This window comes from Populus trichocarpa, chromosome 8, assembly GCF_000002775.5.
Source record: "Populus trichocarpa isolate Nisqually-1 chromosome 8, P.trichocarpa_v4.1, whole genome shotgun sequence".
NCBI classification, from domain to species: Eukaryota; Viridiplantae; Streptophyta; class Magnoliopsida; order Malpighiales; family Salicaceae; genus Populus; species Populus trichocarpa.
The window spans coordinates 1,302,210-1,321,908 of record NC_037292.2 but is presented as its reverse complement, the minus strand read 5'-3'; the positions used below and the strand labels follow the sequence as shown (position 1 = coordinate 1,321,908).

General features: G+C 34.6%; 1 protein-coding gene and 1 non-coding gene across 7 annotated transcripts; one reads left to right on the top strand and one right to left on the bottom strand.

The window, feature by feature from the left end:
- The first annotated feature begins 5,839 nt into the window (after positions 1-5,839).
- On the top strand, positions 5,840-13,824 carry LOC7494900 (serine/threonine-protein kinase CTR1). 6 transcript variants are annotated; one of them, XR_008059877.1, is made up of 17 exons: positions 5,855-6,369; positions 6,613-6,893; positions 6,986-7,133; positions 7,343-7,446; positions 8,443-8,651; positions 9,221-9,517; positions 9,661-9,701; positions 10,532-10,600; positions 10,764-10,864; positions 10,952-11,036; positions 11,190-11,288; positions 11,742-11,810; positions 11,929-12,060; positions 12,416-12,510; positions 12,699-12,823; positions 13,185-13,596; positions 13,682-13,824. XR_008059877.1 is itself a non-coding variant. In XM_024607149.2 (16 exons), the coding sequence occupies exons 1-15, from the start codon at positions 6,160-6,162 to the stop codon at positions 12,796-12,798; spliced, it is 2,040 nt and encodes a 679-aa protein (XP_024462917.1). In that variant the 5' UTR covers positions 5,855-6,159; the 3' UTR covers positions 12,799-12,823; positions 13,185-13,824. The 6 variants fall into 6 exon arrangements, 2 of the variants coding, with proteins under 2 accessions (XP_024462919.1, XP_024462917.1); XR_002983361.2 differs by having other exon boundaries at positions 12,699-12,884; XR_002983362.2 differs by having other exon boundaries at positions 5,853-6,369; positions 6,834-6,893; positions 12,699-12,884; positions 13,185-13,824.
- A 3,500-nt stretch (positions 13,825-17,324) lies between these two features.
- On the bottom strand, positions 17,325-17,398 carry TRNAR-UCG (transfer RNA arginine (anticodon UCG)). Its single transcript has one exon. It is a non-coding gene; the product is annotated as a tRNA-Arg (tRNA).
- Positions 17,399-19,699: the final 2,301 nt, after the last annotated feature.

Sequence of the window (19,699 nt, the reverse complement as noted above, 5' to 3'; positions counted from 1 at the left end):
TAAATGAAGTAAGTAATATCCATGTAAAAAAATTATAATTCTTATACTTTTCAAATGGAAGCTAGTATACCTTTAAAATGTTTTTGATAAAAAAAAAATCATTTTTTACTCTCAAAAGCTAACCAATTAACTTTTAAAATACTAATAAAAAATACCTTTTTAATGCTTTATTTTAAAGCAAATCAATAAAAGCTAAAAAATGGGGCCAGACAAGCTCTTTTAAGGTATGCGACTTAAGAATTATTTGCTGCTCACAAAATACACGTCACAATCCAGCGTGTGAAAAAAAGCAGCATGAGTCTTTGATAAACATGTTGGGATGAGTGCTGCTTTGCTACATAAACATGATGCAGCAGTCTCGATCTCGAAGAACCAAAGGATCCTCTGCGAGTCCTTGAAATGTTCAACAAAGTAAAAGAAGGAAGATGGGTTCAAGCACAATTTGTTAACTTACGAGTGCATTATCCAGAAACCTGGGTTTATTGGGAATTTCGAGGGTATGAGGATGGAAATCGACAATAGTCTGCTCGAAGGAGTGTACATTGGAGCTATGAAAAATCACAGAAGGAAAGGGAAGGTTCAAGAGCCTGTGTGATGTGTTTGAAAGAACGGAGTTTTATAATGGTCGGCCGTCTGTTTAATCTTACAATACAAGTACGAATTTGTTGGTGGAACTTTAGTATTTCAAGCAAACTCGTAAAGCGTATTTGGGAATGAAGTATAAGGGGATTGTTCCTAATGTTTATACATTTACAACCAGGATCAAGTCGTTTTGTAGGACAAAACGGCCTCGTGTTGCTTTAAGATTTATGATGAAGTGAGAAGACTTTATTGGAACTGGGCTTTTTTCGCAGATAATGATAGGATAAATGGCGAGTGTTATCTGTAAAATAATTTTATGAGAGCTTTTTCATTGAAATATAATATAAGAGAAGTAGATGGGGAGATAGTTGAAGGCCTCTTTAGTTTCCAGTTGTGTTTTTTAAAAATTTTAAAAAAAATTTAGCTTCAAATTTATTTGTTTTTTGAGGTTAAAATAATGTTTTTTTATTTGCCGTGAACAAGACTGGATTTTGGCCACCGAGTCAGGCCATTGAAGAACATGGAGACATCTGGGGGACTGTCTGTTGTTTTGAGCACAAGGCCCGTGATAATACCATGGTTGAATAGGAAGACGACGACAATGACATTAGGAGGGAGATGTTATATATGAGGTGGAGACTGGCCCTAATTAATTACGTTAGATAGATTCCGCCGCCATCACTTATGTTTGACAGAGGTATTCTATTCTCCCCCGAGTCAACTTCGTATACGTGCATGTATCTTGAAAAATCGGGCTTTTGCATTGTTGACTGCATGCAGATTTGTTATAGCCGGTGTAAGAAAAAAGCAGACACTTTCGTTCCGTCAACCCCTCCACACTCGTAAGCAGGCAGGAGGTGGGCTTTTGCCATGCAGCAGACTTGACAATTGTAGCATTTGTGAAGTGCATGGATATTTTACTTGTAGAGGATATGTTCCTTGGATTTATAGGAACCTGTATAACTCTGTGCACCAAGTCATTCGTGTGCTATGTTTTCCTGCTGGCATTATCGGGTTTCCCATTGTCTTGTGCTGGCAGCACAGAGAGATCTAGTATATTGTCTGCTTCAGAAGTTCATTCCGCGTGGCGGGAGCGAAGGAATGTGGAGAAAATGCCACGAACTAGCTGATGCACACTTGTACCTCAACTGTGATTACCAAATTATTGCTTGTTTCCCCTCTGTAGCTTTCCCTGAAGAACAGAAAATGATCAAATGGATTATGTGCTGATATAGACCTATCAAGTCCCCTGTAAAGCTTTTTCCATGTTAATTATACCTTGTCAATTTAGCCTATTCACATTGGAATCTGTCCGCTAAAATCTGGTTATTGCTGTCAAAGTTAAAACACAGTCCTTGATTAACCGGGCAGATAGCAGGTTTTAACATTTTTGCAACAAATATAATCAAGCTATCCTTCCGCAATTTGCTCATTTTGGAGGTGGAAAGAAAATTCCATCTCATTCTCTTGGAGCGGATGAGCTGCTCAACGTCAGGAAATAATTTTACTTTCAAAGATGCCTGTAGCATGTGAGGAGATAGTATGATTGGTATTGTAGTGTAATGTGTTTTTTAAATTATTTATTGTATGAAATGCATTATCTTTTTTTATTTATTTTTTATATTACATAATGTGTTTTTAAAAAGAATCTAAAAACATAATTAATCTTAATTTTAAATACACAGAAAACCTTCTAAATGAGTAAATATAGGGCTAAAATAAACAAGAAAGAGATGAAATAAAAAACATAAAGTTACATTTTTTTTTAATAAAATCCAACAAAAACTTACTTGGGAGTGGTGATGATGGAAATGTAGATGAGACCAAGAAATCCTATAGACTCGGGCACATGTTCCAAACCTAATACATTTATGTACTTGGATACGCATCACGAGTTTAATATTTGTTGGAAAATTTTTAAGACCTTACACTGGTTTTTTTATATTTTATATTAATTTAATACATATTAATTTAGATGGAATATAACTTAAAATATCACAAAGATAAAATTACACTTCAGTCCTTTCCCTCACAAAAATAATATGATTCATGAAGCATAAATATATACACCATAAATCATTCAAGTCAAAGGTTCACAATCTCTTTATTCGTAACATTTTTAGCATATATATTTTCAGAATTTATTTCTCTAAAATATTATTGTATTTTCTCTCTCTACAAAGTTACTGATTTTATCATCGAATAACCCCTCATCCATAAAAAACCTTTTTGCAAGTATTAATCACCACAGTTACCTGACTTACCAGATACCGTCTATTACTACCATAGTTACTAGTCACTTGACTTATCAGACATCATTTATTACTAATTACTAACCTTTTAGATTTGTTATATCAAGTCATCAGACATCTTAACTACAAAAAAATATATCAAATTACTTGAATTGATAAATCAACTAATTATTTAAAATATCAATCTTATTCTTAATCATTTAGAATTTTATTACTCGTCAACACACAAGGTTCTTGGTATTCAAAACAAACAAGCTTTCCACCATCTCAACATCTAGTGGAGCTTCAACACAGTAAATATACCATGCCTTGACGGTGTTCCTTCTTAATTTGGTTCATGCATCTTCAAGGTTCCATCAAGCTTGACGATGCCTTTGGCTGACTGGCTTCCAACAAGGGACTTCACAGCCTTGTCATCCACATCCCATGCTCGGCTCACGATCGAACTCAGTAGAGAAGCCGGTGAAAATGCCATTGGAGCCTGTCAAAAAGAAGTCGGTAAATTCACCAGTCTTTAAGAAATGCTATTCTTGCTTTGGATTTCAAAAAATCTCATAAGTTTGAATTAATATTTGATTATTGTATTATGACAGAAGAGAAACAAATAACAAGAATAAAGAAGATATATCTTATTGTACTCTTGAAATTATAATCATTCTTCATGTCTTTAATTATCTCTATAACAAAAAATATAATTGAAATTGAAAATATTTCATGATCTTTTAAAAGCATTGATTGTGCACTTAATTAATTTTAGCTTTTAATTATATATCACGGGGATATCCAAGAAGTAAAATACCTGATGTGATCATGTACACTTGGAATTGACTAAATATATTGGAGAGAAAAAAGAATGGCAGGAGAGGCATGAAGCTGTAGTTGGATTGCTAGAAACACATGGTGTTAAAGCACAAAACCAAGGTTACGTTAGTGCATTTTTTATAATGTATCAAAATCCTTGCAAATAAGTTATTTAGTGTTTGAGACAATGGTTAATTAATATATTCTAATATTTAGATTTTTTTCCTTTTAGACTAGGAAATTCTAAACTTATGATAAAAGCTTGAGTGTGTACAAAAACAGTCAAAGTCATGAAGATTTAAAGACTCTTCAATGATAAAGTCAGTATATTTACAAAAAAGATAATAAATATCTTGAAAATATCTTAAACTCGGGGAATAAAGATATTTGTTTTTAAACTTTAAGTTAGTAATACTCTGAAATCTATGAATTTATTTTAAGAGATAAAGGTTCTTAATCTTTACCTTAACGAGTATTTCTACTCCCTAAATCTTGTCGTTTTTAGAGAAGAGAATGACCATAAAGCTCTAATATATGCTCTTGGTGATATTAATGGAAATGAATATCTCTAATTACATGTCATTAATAAGATATTAAATATGATAGGTTCATTAAGAGACCTTATATATATATATATATATATATATATATATATATATATATATGAGCAAAGAAAAAACATTGCATCAATATGAATGATTATTCTACATGGAGAGGCATGGTAGTTTATTATACCTTCAATATTTTTATTTTAGAGAATAGTCTAGGATCATGCGTATAGTTTTAGAACTCAATAATGGTTGAATCCAAATGTTTCGGGTTTGACATATTTACCGTACTTATGTTACTTTGGATTTAGCTAATTGTCAAGTTCAAATGTTTTGGGTCTTCTATGATTGTTAAACCTCCGCTACCCTAGGTTTGACTGATTGTCAAGTCTAAGTTTTTTGAGTCTAGCATGCTAATTAAACCCTCGTTACCTTGAACTTAATTAATTGTCAAACTTAATTTTTTTTTTGGGTGTATTGTGCTCTATTTTTTGAAATGATTTTTATTTGTAGAAAGTCTATGATAAAAAATAAAATGCTGACTCATGATTTTTCATGGTGGAGTATGTATAGTCTAGTGTTTCTTTTACTGTCAATGACTTCGCAAAGACCCCACACGATTCGAAAATCATGAAAGTATTTGCTAGAACAAGAAAAAGAAAGAAAAAGGGCAATTTAACTATTTTTTTTCTTCTTATCTTGACTGTTTTGCTGGTGTGGTGGTTGTTTTCCTCTTGTATATGCTTTGGAGTGCTTATTTGTCTATGAAGTCAGGATCACTGAAGAATTATTCCCTGTAATGATATGATAGACAACTACACCCTCTCTTAGGAAGGCATAAGATGGGTCGTGTGGTCACTAGATTAACATCGTACTTAATTTAGGAATTGTAGTTTAAAATATTTTTTATTTAAAAATATATTAAGATGAATTATTTTTTTATTTTTTATACTAATATATTAAAATTATCAAAAATTACAAAAAAAATTAATTAATTTTTTTCAAGTTAAAATTATTTTTGAAAAACATCTAAAAACAAAAATAAAAACTATATCAAACATCATTTTAAATTAAATATTTTAATTAAAATAATATCATTTAGTATTTTTAATGTTATTCAGTTGTCAATCAAGTTATTTAACTGAGTTAATTAATTTTTATTAAATTGATATTTTTTAATTTAATTAAAAATTAACTCGAGTTTAATTTTAAATTTTAATTTTTTAATCAAAACTGAATTTAATAACTCCATGTAAAAAAAAAAAAGAAGAAGAAGATGATTCTGATAATTTACCTCCTAATTTTTAATTTATGTTCTTACAACTTTGATGGACTTAACCATTTTTTTTATTATTCTAAATCGAACAGCGATAGTTAACATCCATTCTTTATCTTCGTTATTCTCAATACTTTTTTTTAATCAAACAACTTAAATGATTGGCCATAAAAAAGTGCTAAAAAAAGGTTTTGAATTAAAAAAATCCTCCTACTGTTAAAATCAAATAGTAAAAAATTAACTAAATATTCACGTCAAGAGGTCAAGATCCCTAACGGGCTACTGACCGGAAAACCTGCCTGTTACACACCCATGAATGCAACAAGGAACAGGAACCAATCAAATCACAGAAGAATTGAAAAAACAACCAATCAGTGACACCCCTATCCCAATTTCACCCGCCACCCACTCGCACAAAATCATACCCCAACCATTCGCTGAACTTGGCAGAATCCCATAACATCCAAACTGGACCCCACCAAACGCCCACCACCGAACTAAGGAAAAGAAAGAAATTCCCTCTCCTCTCCTTTACTTTCCTCGCCTTTACTTTCCTCGAGTGAATTCCATTCAGTTCCAAGCTAAACCAAAAATCCATGCCAGAAAATCATTTCCATTTCTAGCAACTGCAAAGTCTCTTCCATGTTCAAATACTCAGACTTCAAGTTCAAGTACAGTAACTGATAATCGAGGGTTTGGAATGGATAGTTGGTGTGGAGGAGAGGCAACAATTAAGAGCCGGGCTAAACAAACTGAAGAGAGTTATCAGTTACAGCTTGCTCTTGCTTTGAGGTTATCTTCACAGGCTGCTTCAGCTAATGATCCCTATTTCTTGGATTTCAGTTCTAGTGACAATACTAAAAGAGGACTTCCTCCTTATTCTCCCGAGTCTCTTTCTCATCGATTCTGGGTAATATTTTTTTCATACTTTTCATTGCACGAGCATATCTCTCTGAAGTGGGCCCCATCAAAAGTTGAGATTTCTTTTGGGAGCTTGGAGAAAGATTTTGTTGACGTGATTTCAAGAAAATTTTACTGCCTATGTTCTTAAATATTTTATGATTTTCTCCTTTGCTTTTTTTTTTTTAATTTTGTACTGCAAACGTGTTTTGAAGTTTGTGTGTGTGTGTGTTTTCGGTTATATTTGTATCAGGTGAGTGGAAGTTTGTCATACTTCGATAGAATTCCAGATGGGTTTTATGTGATACATGGATTGGATCCTTATACATGGAGCATAAGTGCTGATAGTCGTGTCCCATCTTTTGAATCATTAAAGGCTGTTAATGATTTGTCAATAGGAGTGGTTTTGATTGATAGATTCAGGGATCCTGGTTTGAAGGAGGTACATAATAGAGTTACTGGTCTTTCGAGCAGCTTGAGTACAACCGAAGATGTGGTTAAACACCTTGCGATTGTTGTTTGTAATCTTATGGGGTGAGTTCTTGAGTTATGTTCAGTTTCGGGTGTTTTCAGTGAATTTCTTGTATTAGGATTCTTGTGAACAAGGTTTTTCTTTATTGTCTCAGGGGTGTAGTCCTCAATGAAGATGATAATGCCTTTGCCGAATGCTGGAAGGAATGTACTGAAGTGATGAAAAGGCGCTTCCGTTCTGTTGTGCTTCCAATTGGAAGCTTATCCATTGGCCTTTGTGTTCATCGTGCATTGCTGTTTAAAGTAAATCTCACAACTTCGTTGTTTTTTTTCATTGCATTCTTCAGCATTTTAATGCTGCCCATGTTTGTATTAAATACATACTATTTGGATGTTGAATGGAAAAATGCAACATATTGATCATATATTTTTCCTTTAATTATTGGATGTATTTATGTCTTCCAAACTATAAATGTCTCTATTGACATTTCTCGAATTATGATTTTTTTCAGGTATTAGCAGACTCGATTAACTTGCCTTGCAGAATTGTTAAAGGATGTAAATACTGCAGAAGAGATGTCGTTTCATCCTGTCTGGTACAAGTTGGTAATGACAGGTATGCAGTTTCAACCATATATTTATTTGAATTTCACTACATAGGAGGTTGGAACTGTGGAGCAATAGAGCTTTGAAATACGAGTAAATCAATATTTGGAGGTTGGTAAATATATTGATATCTTTAGTGGTATGTAGTGCAAAGTGGTAAGTGAAGAATGGGAGAGGATGGGTGAATCTTGGATTGCTGTAAGATTCATCCGGGTTCTTACATTGGACCTGTTTGTACTTGCAGTTGAGCTTGAGCCATTTTTATTTTTCCTTTCCTTATCATCTTAATTTGTCCAAGTGAATTATTTCTTAATTGACCGTTGGTATGTGCCTGGTAAAAATGAATGAATGGAACCCCTTGCTCTGACAGAAACTTTTCTCTCAAAAGAAACTGGCAGGAAAAGCATGGGCATCCTGAAATTTTGACACGAGCACTGTCTACTTTAGCATCTCCCACATAATGTTGGTGGGGTGGATCGTTTTTCTTGGATATTTGAGGAAACATTATTTATATGGCTTGAACTGCAATGATTACACAAACAGCAAGCATTGTTTCTCCCTGATACTTGGCATAACCGGAGTCCACATTATACCAGCTATTGTTGACATGGTTAGAAAGGGTGTCATCTGCATAATCATAGATGGCCATTCACCATTTAACTATACTTTTGTCTGCTATGGTTGTCTGAATGGTGGAATGGCTTTCTTTCAAGGGTGAAGTTCTCATTCCACCAGCATTCGATTCTTTTCCATTCTGTCCAAAAGTTAATCAAAGTTGCTTAAGTAATTGCTGCCGTGAGAGGATATGAGAATAATTGATGGTTGCTTTTGTTTTTCAAGATCAGTTCTTCGAAATTGCGAGTGTGCTTTTTGAAGGTTGAATGGCTGACCTATCTAGGGAATTACTGTATGAGTTTTTCTTTTATGGTAGGTCTATTGCTCTATAATTGTTGAAATGAAAGGTCCATGGAGTGGTTGATCTCTGAATTAATTTCATAATCCTCAGGGAATACTTTGTTGATTTGCTTAGAAATCCAGGAGCCCTAAGCCAGCCTGATTCCTCGCTCAATTGTTCATCTTCAATCTTAGTTTCTTCTCCATTGTCTCATCCAAGGTTTAAATCTAATCAAACAACCGAGGACTTCAGGACATTGGCCAAACTCTACTTCCTTGACAGCCAGCCACTTAATCTTGTATTTGATAATTCTTCTTCAGGTGATTCCCTATCTACTTCATACATGCATCGCTATAATATTTTAGAATACATGATTGATCACTTTGGCATTTATTTGTCATAATCAGTTGAGATGAGGAGAAACTTGTGCGTTATTTAATATATTTGTTTATCCTATTCCTCAAACAACACCTACACATTTTCATAATTGTTTGAGATGCAGAGTACTTTCTCTGTGACTTCAAATTGGAATTTCCAGTTATCTCGTGGTATCTACAGAACCATATTTATTATACGATACTCTGATCATTTGCTTTGAAGTAAATAACTAAAGAACAAGTTCATCTCTTATGATCAAACTTTATCGAACTGTAAATAGTTTGAAATAAGATAAAGAATTTTTAACAAAAAAGAAAAGGCTAAAATATTCTGATTGTAATGCTGAATATGATTAGTTACAGCACATATGATGTGTCTGACAGTGACTCTGAGTCTGACCTGCCAAAGGAAATGCTAGAATGGCAAGTCATGCTTGTAAATGGTATTTAAAGACAATTGAGATTCAGTGAAGTAATCTATTATTGACACTTTCTAAACCTTGGATTTGCAGGCCCTACTATTGATGAAGATGACAAATTTATTTCAAGGCTCGGTAAAGACAAGAAGAACCTTCTGCCCACTTCAAGCAACAACCGTGACACTTCTCTGTCAAGTTCTGTCCTACCAGTTAGGCAAAAATATACAGATCCTGTCGTCTCTAATCCCAAGCGTGTTGCTACAAATAATTTGTTGTTCATGGAATTAAACCAGTCAATACCAAGTAAATCAAACAATCAACTTCATCTTGAAGAGGAAGATTTGGATGTACCCTGGAGTGAACTTCTTTTGAAGAATAAAATTGGATCAGGTACCTTTTCATTTGAACTTTGGGAGGACTTCACCACTGCATGCTACGGTAGCTATTAGTATCCCCTTCATGCGTCCAATGTATTTTAGTTTGTCAATTCTGTGAGATTTCATTCATGAAGGATACTGACAAATGCTTCTCAGGCTCTTTTGGAACTGTCTATCATGCTGACTGGCGTGGTTCGGTAAACATTTCTTTCTTATATCTCATAATCTTTGGCATTTTGTTTTGCTTGTTTTGAATATGTATATATAGTGGTTCTTATATCACAGAATCTTTCATCTCTATGATTGCTGTTGTTGATGAGATACCAAGATTCTTTTTATATGTTATCTATAAGAAAACCCAGCATCGAAATGGTGTTCTAATGTAGATTCTGCTATAAAAGTTGGTGCCTTTCCAAAAATCCAATCTCCATTCTTGTCATTTTCTCTTCAGGATTTCTGGGAGGATATTGTTTGCAGGACTACCTTGTATCATGGTCGGTAGACCTATAACAGCAGTTAGGATATCTAGAGTAGCAATTTTTATGTATTCTTCAGAATATGCAAAATAATCTTGTGTTGATTAGAAATCATTCTTGTGTCTAGAAGTTATCATTTGAGGGTGTCAATTCTTGTCTTAGTCCTGCAGTTCTTTCCGTGCCTTTTCTGAATTCTGCTTAAGCAGTAGTTTGACACTAATCATTCTCATTATTGAGACAAAATTGGCAATTGGTCTTGATCAGCTATTAATTTGATGTTGAGATGAAAATGATCTTCGTTTGCATCTCCAGCACTCCTCTAGAATGTAATAAATTAAATTTCTTAAAACTATCATTTACCAATAACCCTCTCTTTACGTTACCTCTCTTAGTGATATAGCTAGTAAATTTCAACAATGTATTCATATTGAATGTTTCTATCAGCTCTATGGGTTTTATTGCCATAATATAACGAATTCTTTGTTGAAGCTCCGAATATTGATTTTAGTGCTTTGCTCTTCATTAGCACTGAAAATATCAAATATGATCAGGATGTTGCTGTCAAAATTCTTGAGGAGCAAGAATTTCATGCAGAGCGCTTTGAGGAATTTTTGAGTGAGGTACCTATACCATGCTTGCTAAAAGTAAACCTCACCAAAACACAAAAGGATCAAAGAATAGAAAAGAAAAGAAAATTTCAGCATCTTTTTTTATAGAGCTAATAGTGACTCGAGTTTTTTGTGGTTTGAATTTTTACTCATTGACATTGATTTTGTTTGGCAGGTTGCTATCATGAAACGTTTGCGACATCCAAATATCGTTCTTTTTATGGGTGCTGTTACCCAGCCCCCAAACTTGTCCATAGTTATGGAGTATTTATCAAGGTATTAAGATTCTTTCTATGAATCAGTAGATATTTTTTAGGAAATCAACTCTGTATTAATGTGAATAATTTTCTTTGGACACTGCAGAGGCAGCTTGCACAAACTTTTACATATGAATGATGCTGCATCGATACTGGATGAGAGGCGCCGCTTAAATATGGCATATGATGTGGTATGCTGTTTTCTTTTGGCTAATATTTCTGTTTCTAAGAAAAATAGATAATCAGCGGAACAATTGCTAGAAAAAAATTTGAACCTTAACATCATCATCTAGAAGTGAATAAAAAATTTCCTGGATTTAGGGGTTGTTTATTTCTCTGTACAGGCTAAGGGAATGAACTATCTTCATCAGTTTAGACCTCCCATTGTTCATCGAGATTTGAAATCTCTAAATCTCTTGGTGGACAGTACATATACGGTAAAGGTTAGCATTCCTAAACTGTGATATGTGGATAAAGTTTTTCCTCTCTCCAATAATATGCTTAGAAACTTGCTGCTCTGCTCAAGAATTAAAACCTTTAATCTTAAACCCAAAAATAATGCCCCCCTCCTCACGCTATTTGGCCCTAAATTAGTTGCAGTGGTTAAATCTCCCATTGACAAAGGCCCAAGGACTGCAACAGCTAATCCATTGTTGATTCCTCCCCAAATTTTTAGCATATAATGCTGAAGTTTCTAATTAGTTCTTAGAATAGAATTAAAATAACTAAATGACCCCAGCAGCCTCTTCTACCCTTAAGAAATAATAAAGAGCAAGCTAATTTTATTACAACTAAAATGTGGACACTTCTTATGACCTTTTTTCAGTGGGAATGATCATTTACATGCTATGCATGAGGAGCCTAACATTGTTTCCACTTGGAAAATGTTTATCCAGATTTGTGATTTTGGTCTGTCACGATCAAAAGCAAAGACATATATTTCATCAACAAATGCTGCAGGGAGAGTAAGTGCTACTTTGGAATCATTAAGTTGTTACATGCACTTTCTTATTGTATGTTATATGAAGGAAGCATGGATTGGGTGACAAACCTAAATTTACAATTCTGGCTCCTCTTCCTTAGCCCGAGTGGATGGCCCCAGAAGTACTCCGTAATGAGCGATCAAATGAGAAATCAGATGTTTACAGCTTTGGTGTAATCTTGTGGGAACTTATGACCCTGCAACAGCCCTGGAGAAACTTAAAACAAGCACAGGTAATTTGCTTTAGCATGCTTCATTTCACAATTTGCTTACAAACTCGTACACAGATGATACAATAGAATCAGTTTCTCTTAATCAAGTTATATTTGTGAACTTGAGAATGGATGTGAGACCTTCAAGGAAAATGCCTTGTTAAGAAATAAAGTCCCAGGGAAGGGTCAACTGGTGAAGGGTGTTGATTGTTCCTTATTATTTAAGGATATCTGACTGGCTGCTGCCAGAGATGAAGTCTGTAACTAGAATTATTGCAGTCATCTGGAACTGGATACTAACATACACATGGTTCTGCATTATACAGAACCCAAATGCTATTATTAATGTAAATGAGTGTCTTATATTTTGTTGTAGATCATTGAAGCTGTTGGTTTTATGGGCCAAAGGCTTGAGATTCCAAGCAGTGTAAATCCTTCAGTGGCTGCCTTGATTGATGTCTGCTTGGATAAGTAAGTGGATGGTCATAATTACATCAAGTTCCAAAGAGTTTATGGACTAATTTTATCTCTCAACTGTGAAATTTGTTTATCTTCAAGAAACCCTACTCAGGACAAGCAACTAACTAATATACAGCGCCTGCCTTTAATATCTCTCTCCCCTTTCCGTCATATTCTAATGGACTTTCCTTTCAATGCAGTGAGCCCTCTAAACGTCCCCCATTCTCCTATATCATGGAAACTTTACAGGAACTGATAAATAACTCTATCTCCCATCCAGTTGCCGCTCAAGTTCGATGACAAATCTATAGGAGGGGAACCCCGGGTAAAATCTTTATTCATAACAATGTGCCATAGATCTGATGCTCATCTGGTGCATATTTCAGGTGTGCCTGTCGTTTTATAGCACTTAATGAATCAAATAAAATTTTCTTTAATATCTTTGTTGGAATATTTATAGCTTAGATGCATGGTGTTGCGCACTATTATCGTCAACCAGCGAACGTCATAAATGATATTTTTCATTACCTCCTGTCCCATGCCCCATAGTTCAAGGCATTACAATAAGAGATCAATTATTAGATTTCTGCAAGAATACAGATATACTATCAGATTTCGCATTCATTCAATCCCACATGATGTGCTTTTAATGTGTGTTATAAGTCATCTTATTCTGTTGGTGGCAGGATTCTTGCTGCACATAGTTTTTTCCTTTGCAGATAGAGGAATGGTAAAGCTGCTTGCATGGATTTCATTCTTCTCATTGACATGATACTTTCTGGGCTTCCACGAGTTGTTGATTGTCCTTTCTGTATCTGCCATGATCTAATCCTTGTTGCTACAATTGTAAATACGCGGGAAGTTGTCAGGGTATCGATACCAAGCAACATTGGTGGAAATGCCACCATGTGTTAGCAACTTTTATATGGGAAGAAGTTGAGGGCGGCTGGTTCATGTTACTAGTTACGCTGATGTGCCCATCATTTGCTTAATTGCTTCACTCTGTTGTCCTCATATTATCAGTCAGGGTGGCTTATGAATTATGATTGCAATTTTTCAGCGTGAGATTTTTGGCTGCTCAGCTGTTTGGTTTGCGAGGTAGAGAGAGAGGCTTGCTATTTATCATCCCCTTGCATTGAATTTTGGGAACCTTCTAATCATACATGTAAATTCTTCTGAGCAGGTTAAATCTTTAACAAGCACTAAAGCTGTAGAGCCCAAGAGTCTGGTAGAGCTTTCATTTTGGTACAAAATACAGTCTAGTTCTTCCGCTTTAAGCATCGTCACAGTTTAGTCCTTTATAAAGTTCATTCAGTTCTATTTTTATTTTTCAGCTGCAACTAAGCATGTTTTTTACATGCGTAAAATATTTTTAGTTACGGTTTTAAAAAATATATTTGGTTAAAGTTGTTGTAAGTTAAATTTTTATATGCAAAATAAATTAAAAGTATATCTTCATAAATAAAAAAATAAATTATTTTAATTTTTATAAAATCAAAGTTTGAAATGATAAAGCATACATGAAACTAAAAAAAACTAAAAATCCTTTCGGTTGCAGTGAATGCAAATACTCAGTTTAGTCCCTTGTCATTAGGCAAAGGTGTTCTTGTCGGTTTTGATCCCTCAACTTTGTTTATATTCAAATTATTATTTTTTAAATGTAATTTGATTTTTCAAGTTCAAGTGTCGTCAGTTTAGACTTCTGACTGTAGCACTTTATACTTTATATAACGTATAAAAATATTTTTTTAATTTTGTTTTACACTAGTGTTTTTTTAACTTTATATTTTTCATCCATCTCATCCTCTATTTTATATAATGGTTGATTTTACTTCATTTATGAACTGGATACTGTATCATACATACGATATTTCAGAAAAGAAAAAAAAATACTAAACAAATGGGTGTTGTTTTCCGGAGATTAATGTTTTTTTGAATAAATTTAAAATTATTAGACACCAAATAATTCTAAAAATCATTTAGAAGTGAATACAAATCAAGCCTACCCCATCCCCACGTTTTCAATTCCCAAACCCTCCTCTTTCAAGCCGTACTCTCTTCTCCACTCTTCTTCATCAATTTTCTCTCTCTTTTATTCGGCGGGCAACCAAATAAATTGGCCTCCTTCTTTTCCTGCCTTGGTTATCATCATGAATGCGGAGTGAGAAAGGGCCGTAACAAGAGAATAAATTCAGCATACTTATTTTGGCAATCCTCTTAATTTGCTCCAATCTCTCATAAAATGAATTGTTTTAATTATATTAAAGAAAAATGTATTGATCCTGATTGCTCAAAGGTAATGGTAGTGTGGAGATAATAAATTAAAGCTATTTATGGGTAGAAAAAACTCCACTCTTGTTCATCGAAAATCTTGTGTTATTATTTTGTCATGTCTTGAATTCTGAACTCACACTGTGCCCATGCCCATGCCCATGCCCATTGATTTTGTGTGAATCTACCTTCTCCTTCTCATGTCAATAATATTTTTTTTTTCATTTTGTTTTATTTAAGTTCTATTTGATTTACCTATCATCTTATTGTTTAATTATATCCATTAATTCCATAACAATCCAAGCAAAGTTCTTTCCTTAATATTTAGAACTTAAGTGTATACACAAATTACAAAGAATGTCTCCATTTTAACCATATAGTAGTTGATCCAGTAATAAAAGTTTGGGATCAAGAGATTTGCTCCTCCTGTAGTTTTAGGTTCGAACCATGTGGTTGCTAATATGATGGTCACTGGAGGTTTACATGGTCGTTAACTTCAGGGCCCGCGGGATTAGTTGAGGTGCGCTCAAACTGACCCAGACACCCACATTAATAATAATAAAAAAATTACACTTTCAAAAATATTCAACCGAAAACTTTTATTTATTCTAAGTATCTAATTAATACAACATTATTTCAAATACTATTTAACAGATTCTGTTCAAATTGTGAGTCTTCTTCTATATATATATATATATATATATAAACATTATTTTAAAGAAGATTTAACATATCCATTATGTGATTTTAGTAAAAATACTATTTGAGAAATCAAACTAATCTCAGGATAAAATTGATATAAAAGACAGTTTGAACATGAAATTGATAACATCTTAATAGTTTGGAAGGATACCTCATGGTTTCTACGAGGGAGAGATGAAAGGTGAGGTTTAATGTGTGATGAGATATTAGTTTTGATCGTAGCACCTCTGTTTTGCTGATTGATGCAAGTCTTTTGTTTTTGCTTATTAGATTTTCTTGTAATTTTCAGCTTATTTTTCGCAAGATTATATAGTCATCTCAAATGGTGAATTAAGTTCCCAAATCGAGTTGCATGGAGAAGCTTCTGAGTGTAGCCATGGAAGCCTGTACCTGACCTTTTGCTTCTATATGTTAAAGCTGTTTGTTCACAAGTCTCGCCCTAACAATCCACGCCACATGACGACACTAGGATTATTCAATGTTCAAGCAGAAATTGCATATGAGCTTTTATTTTATGTGAATCCAGTCGTGTTTCAAATATATTTCCCTTGCTTCTTTTTGGTTGGATATAGAAATTGCCTGAGCCCAGGATTGTGCACGACTGTATATGCCGGAGGGAGAGAGCATCACCGATTAAACTTTTTTATTCACAATTTGACCATTACAATACAGAACCAACATTGCTTTTTCAGGAGACGACTTTCTCAACATTATAACCACAATTTTACCTCTCCTTGAGCCTTTCTTTTACCTTTTCAGCTTCTCTTTCCCATTCTTTTGCAGCTAATTATTGATAACGAACAGGAGGTTTTCATGAAGACACTAAGCTACTCTGCCCGAATTCGGCTCCAAAATTAACCAGAGGAAGCGGCCCATCAAGAGGAGAGTGCAGTACTGGAATGAGCTCATAATGTTTCCTTCTTCAAACTTTGTAACACGTGCCCGCTTTTGACCATCTAGGTGTTCTACACCCAGATTTCGGCAAGTAACCTACATAGACTCTGCGTTTCTATTCAATATCCATCAATTGAAATGTTACTTTAGCTTGTGAAAGGGAAGTTCAGCAATTGGAATTCGGAGTTTGGTAACTGTTTTTTTCCGAATTTTTGCAAACCTGAGCAGCACTCGGATCCCAGACGGGGGCTCAAAGAACCAACAATGCCACACAAGATTCAAGAAATTATTACATCTATCAAGAAAGTCTCCAAGAAGGAACAAAATACCTTTAAAGAAGAGTAACGAGGATGAAAATAAGGAGAGCAGCAATAAAAGAGTACTTAAGAGCAGCAACAAGAATGACTAAAGAGATAAAGAAAAGCTGCCAAAGAACTTGAACACTGGCCCATGTAAGCAAACCAGTCAATCCAACAGCCAAGATGTTATCAGGATTTGGGTTCAGTAATAAATCACCCCACTTGATATTGATTAAAGGGGGAGGTTGATCTTTATTCAAACCACCACCACCACCACCATTGTTATTGGAAGACTCATAATTCATTTCTTGTGCTGGTTCTTTGGGTTCTTGAGTTGGGTTGTTGCTGTTGGTTTGCGCAGAAAGAAGGAATCTCAGATGGGTTTTCTTGGAGATTTTGAGAGGAAAAGAAGGGAGAGGGAGGTTGGGTTGGATGTGGAGAAGAGGGATTCTTGAAGATGATGGGATTTTAGGGTGTAAGAAAGAATTGAGCCCTATCATTTTGTCCATGGCATTTTAGCACAAAAGTTAGGAATTGGAAAACAGAAATAGGCAAACTCTAAGAACAAAATTTCCTTTCTTGATTTTTTAGTTAAAATGAGGACCTAAAAAAATAATCAAGTTACAACGAGGACCTAAATAAAAATAGATAATTTAAAAACGACCACAGTGGGAGTCGAACCCACGACCTTTTGATCCGAAGTCAAACGCGCTAATCCACTGCGCTATGCGGTCTTATGCACAACATTGTGAAAGATCTTATATATGTTACTAAAGATGTAGGTGCTAACGTGGAAGGTATGGCATTTCATGTTAGCAATTCAGAATCTGTCAAGGATCTAACACTTATTGAAATACTTTCTACAAGAATTCGCATTGAAGCTTTATGATCGTACATCAGGGAACCAAAATATATACGCTTCCAAAGGATAGGATCCAAATTTCTTGGTTTTGAAGTAATCGGGGCTTGAACGTAAATATTTGACTTCTCATGTTGAAGGGTTGTGTTTTTTTCTCCTTTGGATTGATACCAGATGAAGCTTTATGGGATTTTATTTTAAAAAAAAAAAAAAAAACAAACGGGTTACCATCTAATGTGATGGTTTTTGTTTTTTTTATTTAAAAAAAGCAGAATGTCATAGCTTGTCCTAAACCCCACTAGAGGCCTAGACTTTCTAGCTAGCGAGTGAAAATCCCCAGCCTTTCTCCACTGGTAGTATATATTGTCTTTTCCCTCTTGGCAATGTAGCCTCTCCCCAGTCCCCACCCTGTAACTAATTCACCTCTCACCCGTAGGGCATAGCTGACTAGGCTTGCTAGAGACTTATTGAGAGTACAGTCAGCTCTCGGCAATAGACAAGTGAAGTTTTTGACACCTTTCTGTTTCTCACTAACAAAAGCCATCTTTATGCCACGCTTGTGTAGTCTGCATGTAGGAATAATATTGTCCTAAAGTCCTTCCATCCAACAACACAACAACGTGGCCGAAACACCTTTCTGTTTCTCACTTGCAAAAGCGCTTCCGCTAGTGTGGTTTGCTTGTGGCATTAATGTCCAAAAGCCCGCCCTTCCTTCCTTCCTTCCATCAACAACCCACAGTTAGAGATATAATTATTTTCAATTCGGTTTGGTTTTTATAAAAAAAATAATCAAATCAGTTTTTTTTTAAACCGAACCGAAAAGGATTCAAATCGATCGATTTTAGTTTGGTTATTTTAGAATAAAAACTGATTTAGATCGGTTTGGCTCGGTTTTTCTCACCACTGCCCCGGTACTGTGACCTTTTCCTTTTCTTGTTACCGTTGCCTATGGGCCGTCCAATGCCATCAACGCGAAATGGGGAGCAAAAGGCAAAACAAGAGATTATCCAATGATGCCTTGCAAAAAGGATCCTCCCTTTTTCTCCGATCTCCTCTCTCGGAATCCATATTCTATCTCCATATCCCATCACCTCCCCCGCCCATTTCCAAATCAGGGCCCCACCACATTCTCAACCCCTCCGTACAACAGTTTGATATGATGGGCTTGTGATGTCCAGCTGTGAAATGATGACCCTCGTTGCCCTTTTAGGCAAAGACAAACTCCTCTTTCCTTCGTATATAGTTGACAAGGTCTCCCTCATCACCAAATCCACCCCCTTACCAATAAATCCACTCACCATAATCATTTTCTTAACTTTAATCATTTGCTTTATTATAGCTTCCAGGTCATAAATGATTTTTGCCACATCAACTCTTATTATTTCAGTGCCTTTTAATTATAAACGGGTTGACTAATAGTGCCTTTAGCCTCCTCCTCCTCCTGCGGTGTAAAAATACTTTTTTTATTTGTTATTAAAATAATTTTTCATATATTTTTCTATTTTTTATTCCATCACATCAAAATCATAAGAAAAAACATTAAACAAATATTAATTTATTTAAAAATAACAAAAAAACACACCAGTGTAGCAAAAAATCATCTTCAAAAGCAAGCATGTTGAGAAATCTTTATGTGAGATGGCTTGTCATTCTCTTATTGGCCTCTAAAGTCTTTTGCATCATTAATACCGGCGTTCAAATGCTTTTTTCATAATTGATGTTTCAAAACCTCAAGTTAAAAACTTGAATTATTTTTTCACTGTAATATTATAGTCTTAATGATTAGATGAACACTTTAGTATCAGTATTCAATTTTTTGAATCGAGTTGACTGTTTCACAAGGAGACTGTATCAATGGTGTTGAGAATATCTGTAGAAATCAGAGACATTTAAAGTTAAATTAACACCAATGGCTTTAACTGGTCTGTTTAAGAGATTAACCTTGGCAAATTTATTTTCCGATTTTGAATTAATTGGAATAATTGCGTTCCTCTAAAAGATCCACCCATATTGAAGATCTTTTCAATTAACATCTCTGGTTACCATATATATATATATAGAACCACCATGAGAATGACCTCATCGTTGTGGCATTTTTCATAAATGTATGTATGGCTTGGTTCAGTGCTACTTGACTGATTAAGCTAGCTGACCTGCAAATCTGTAGGCTCTTTTA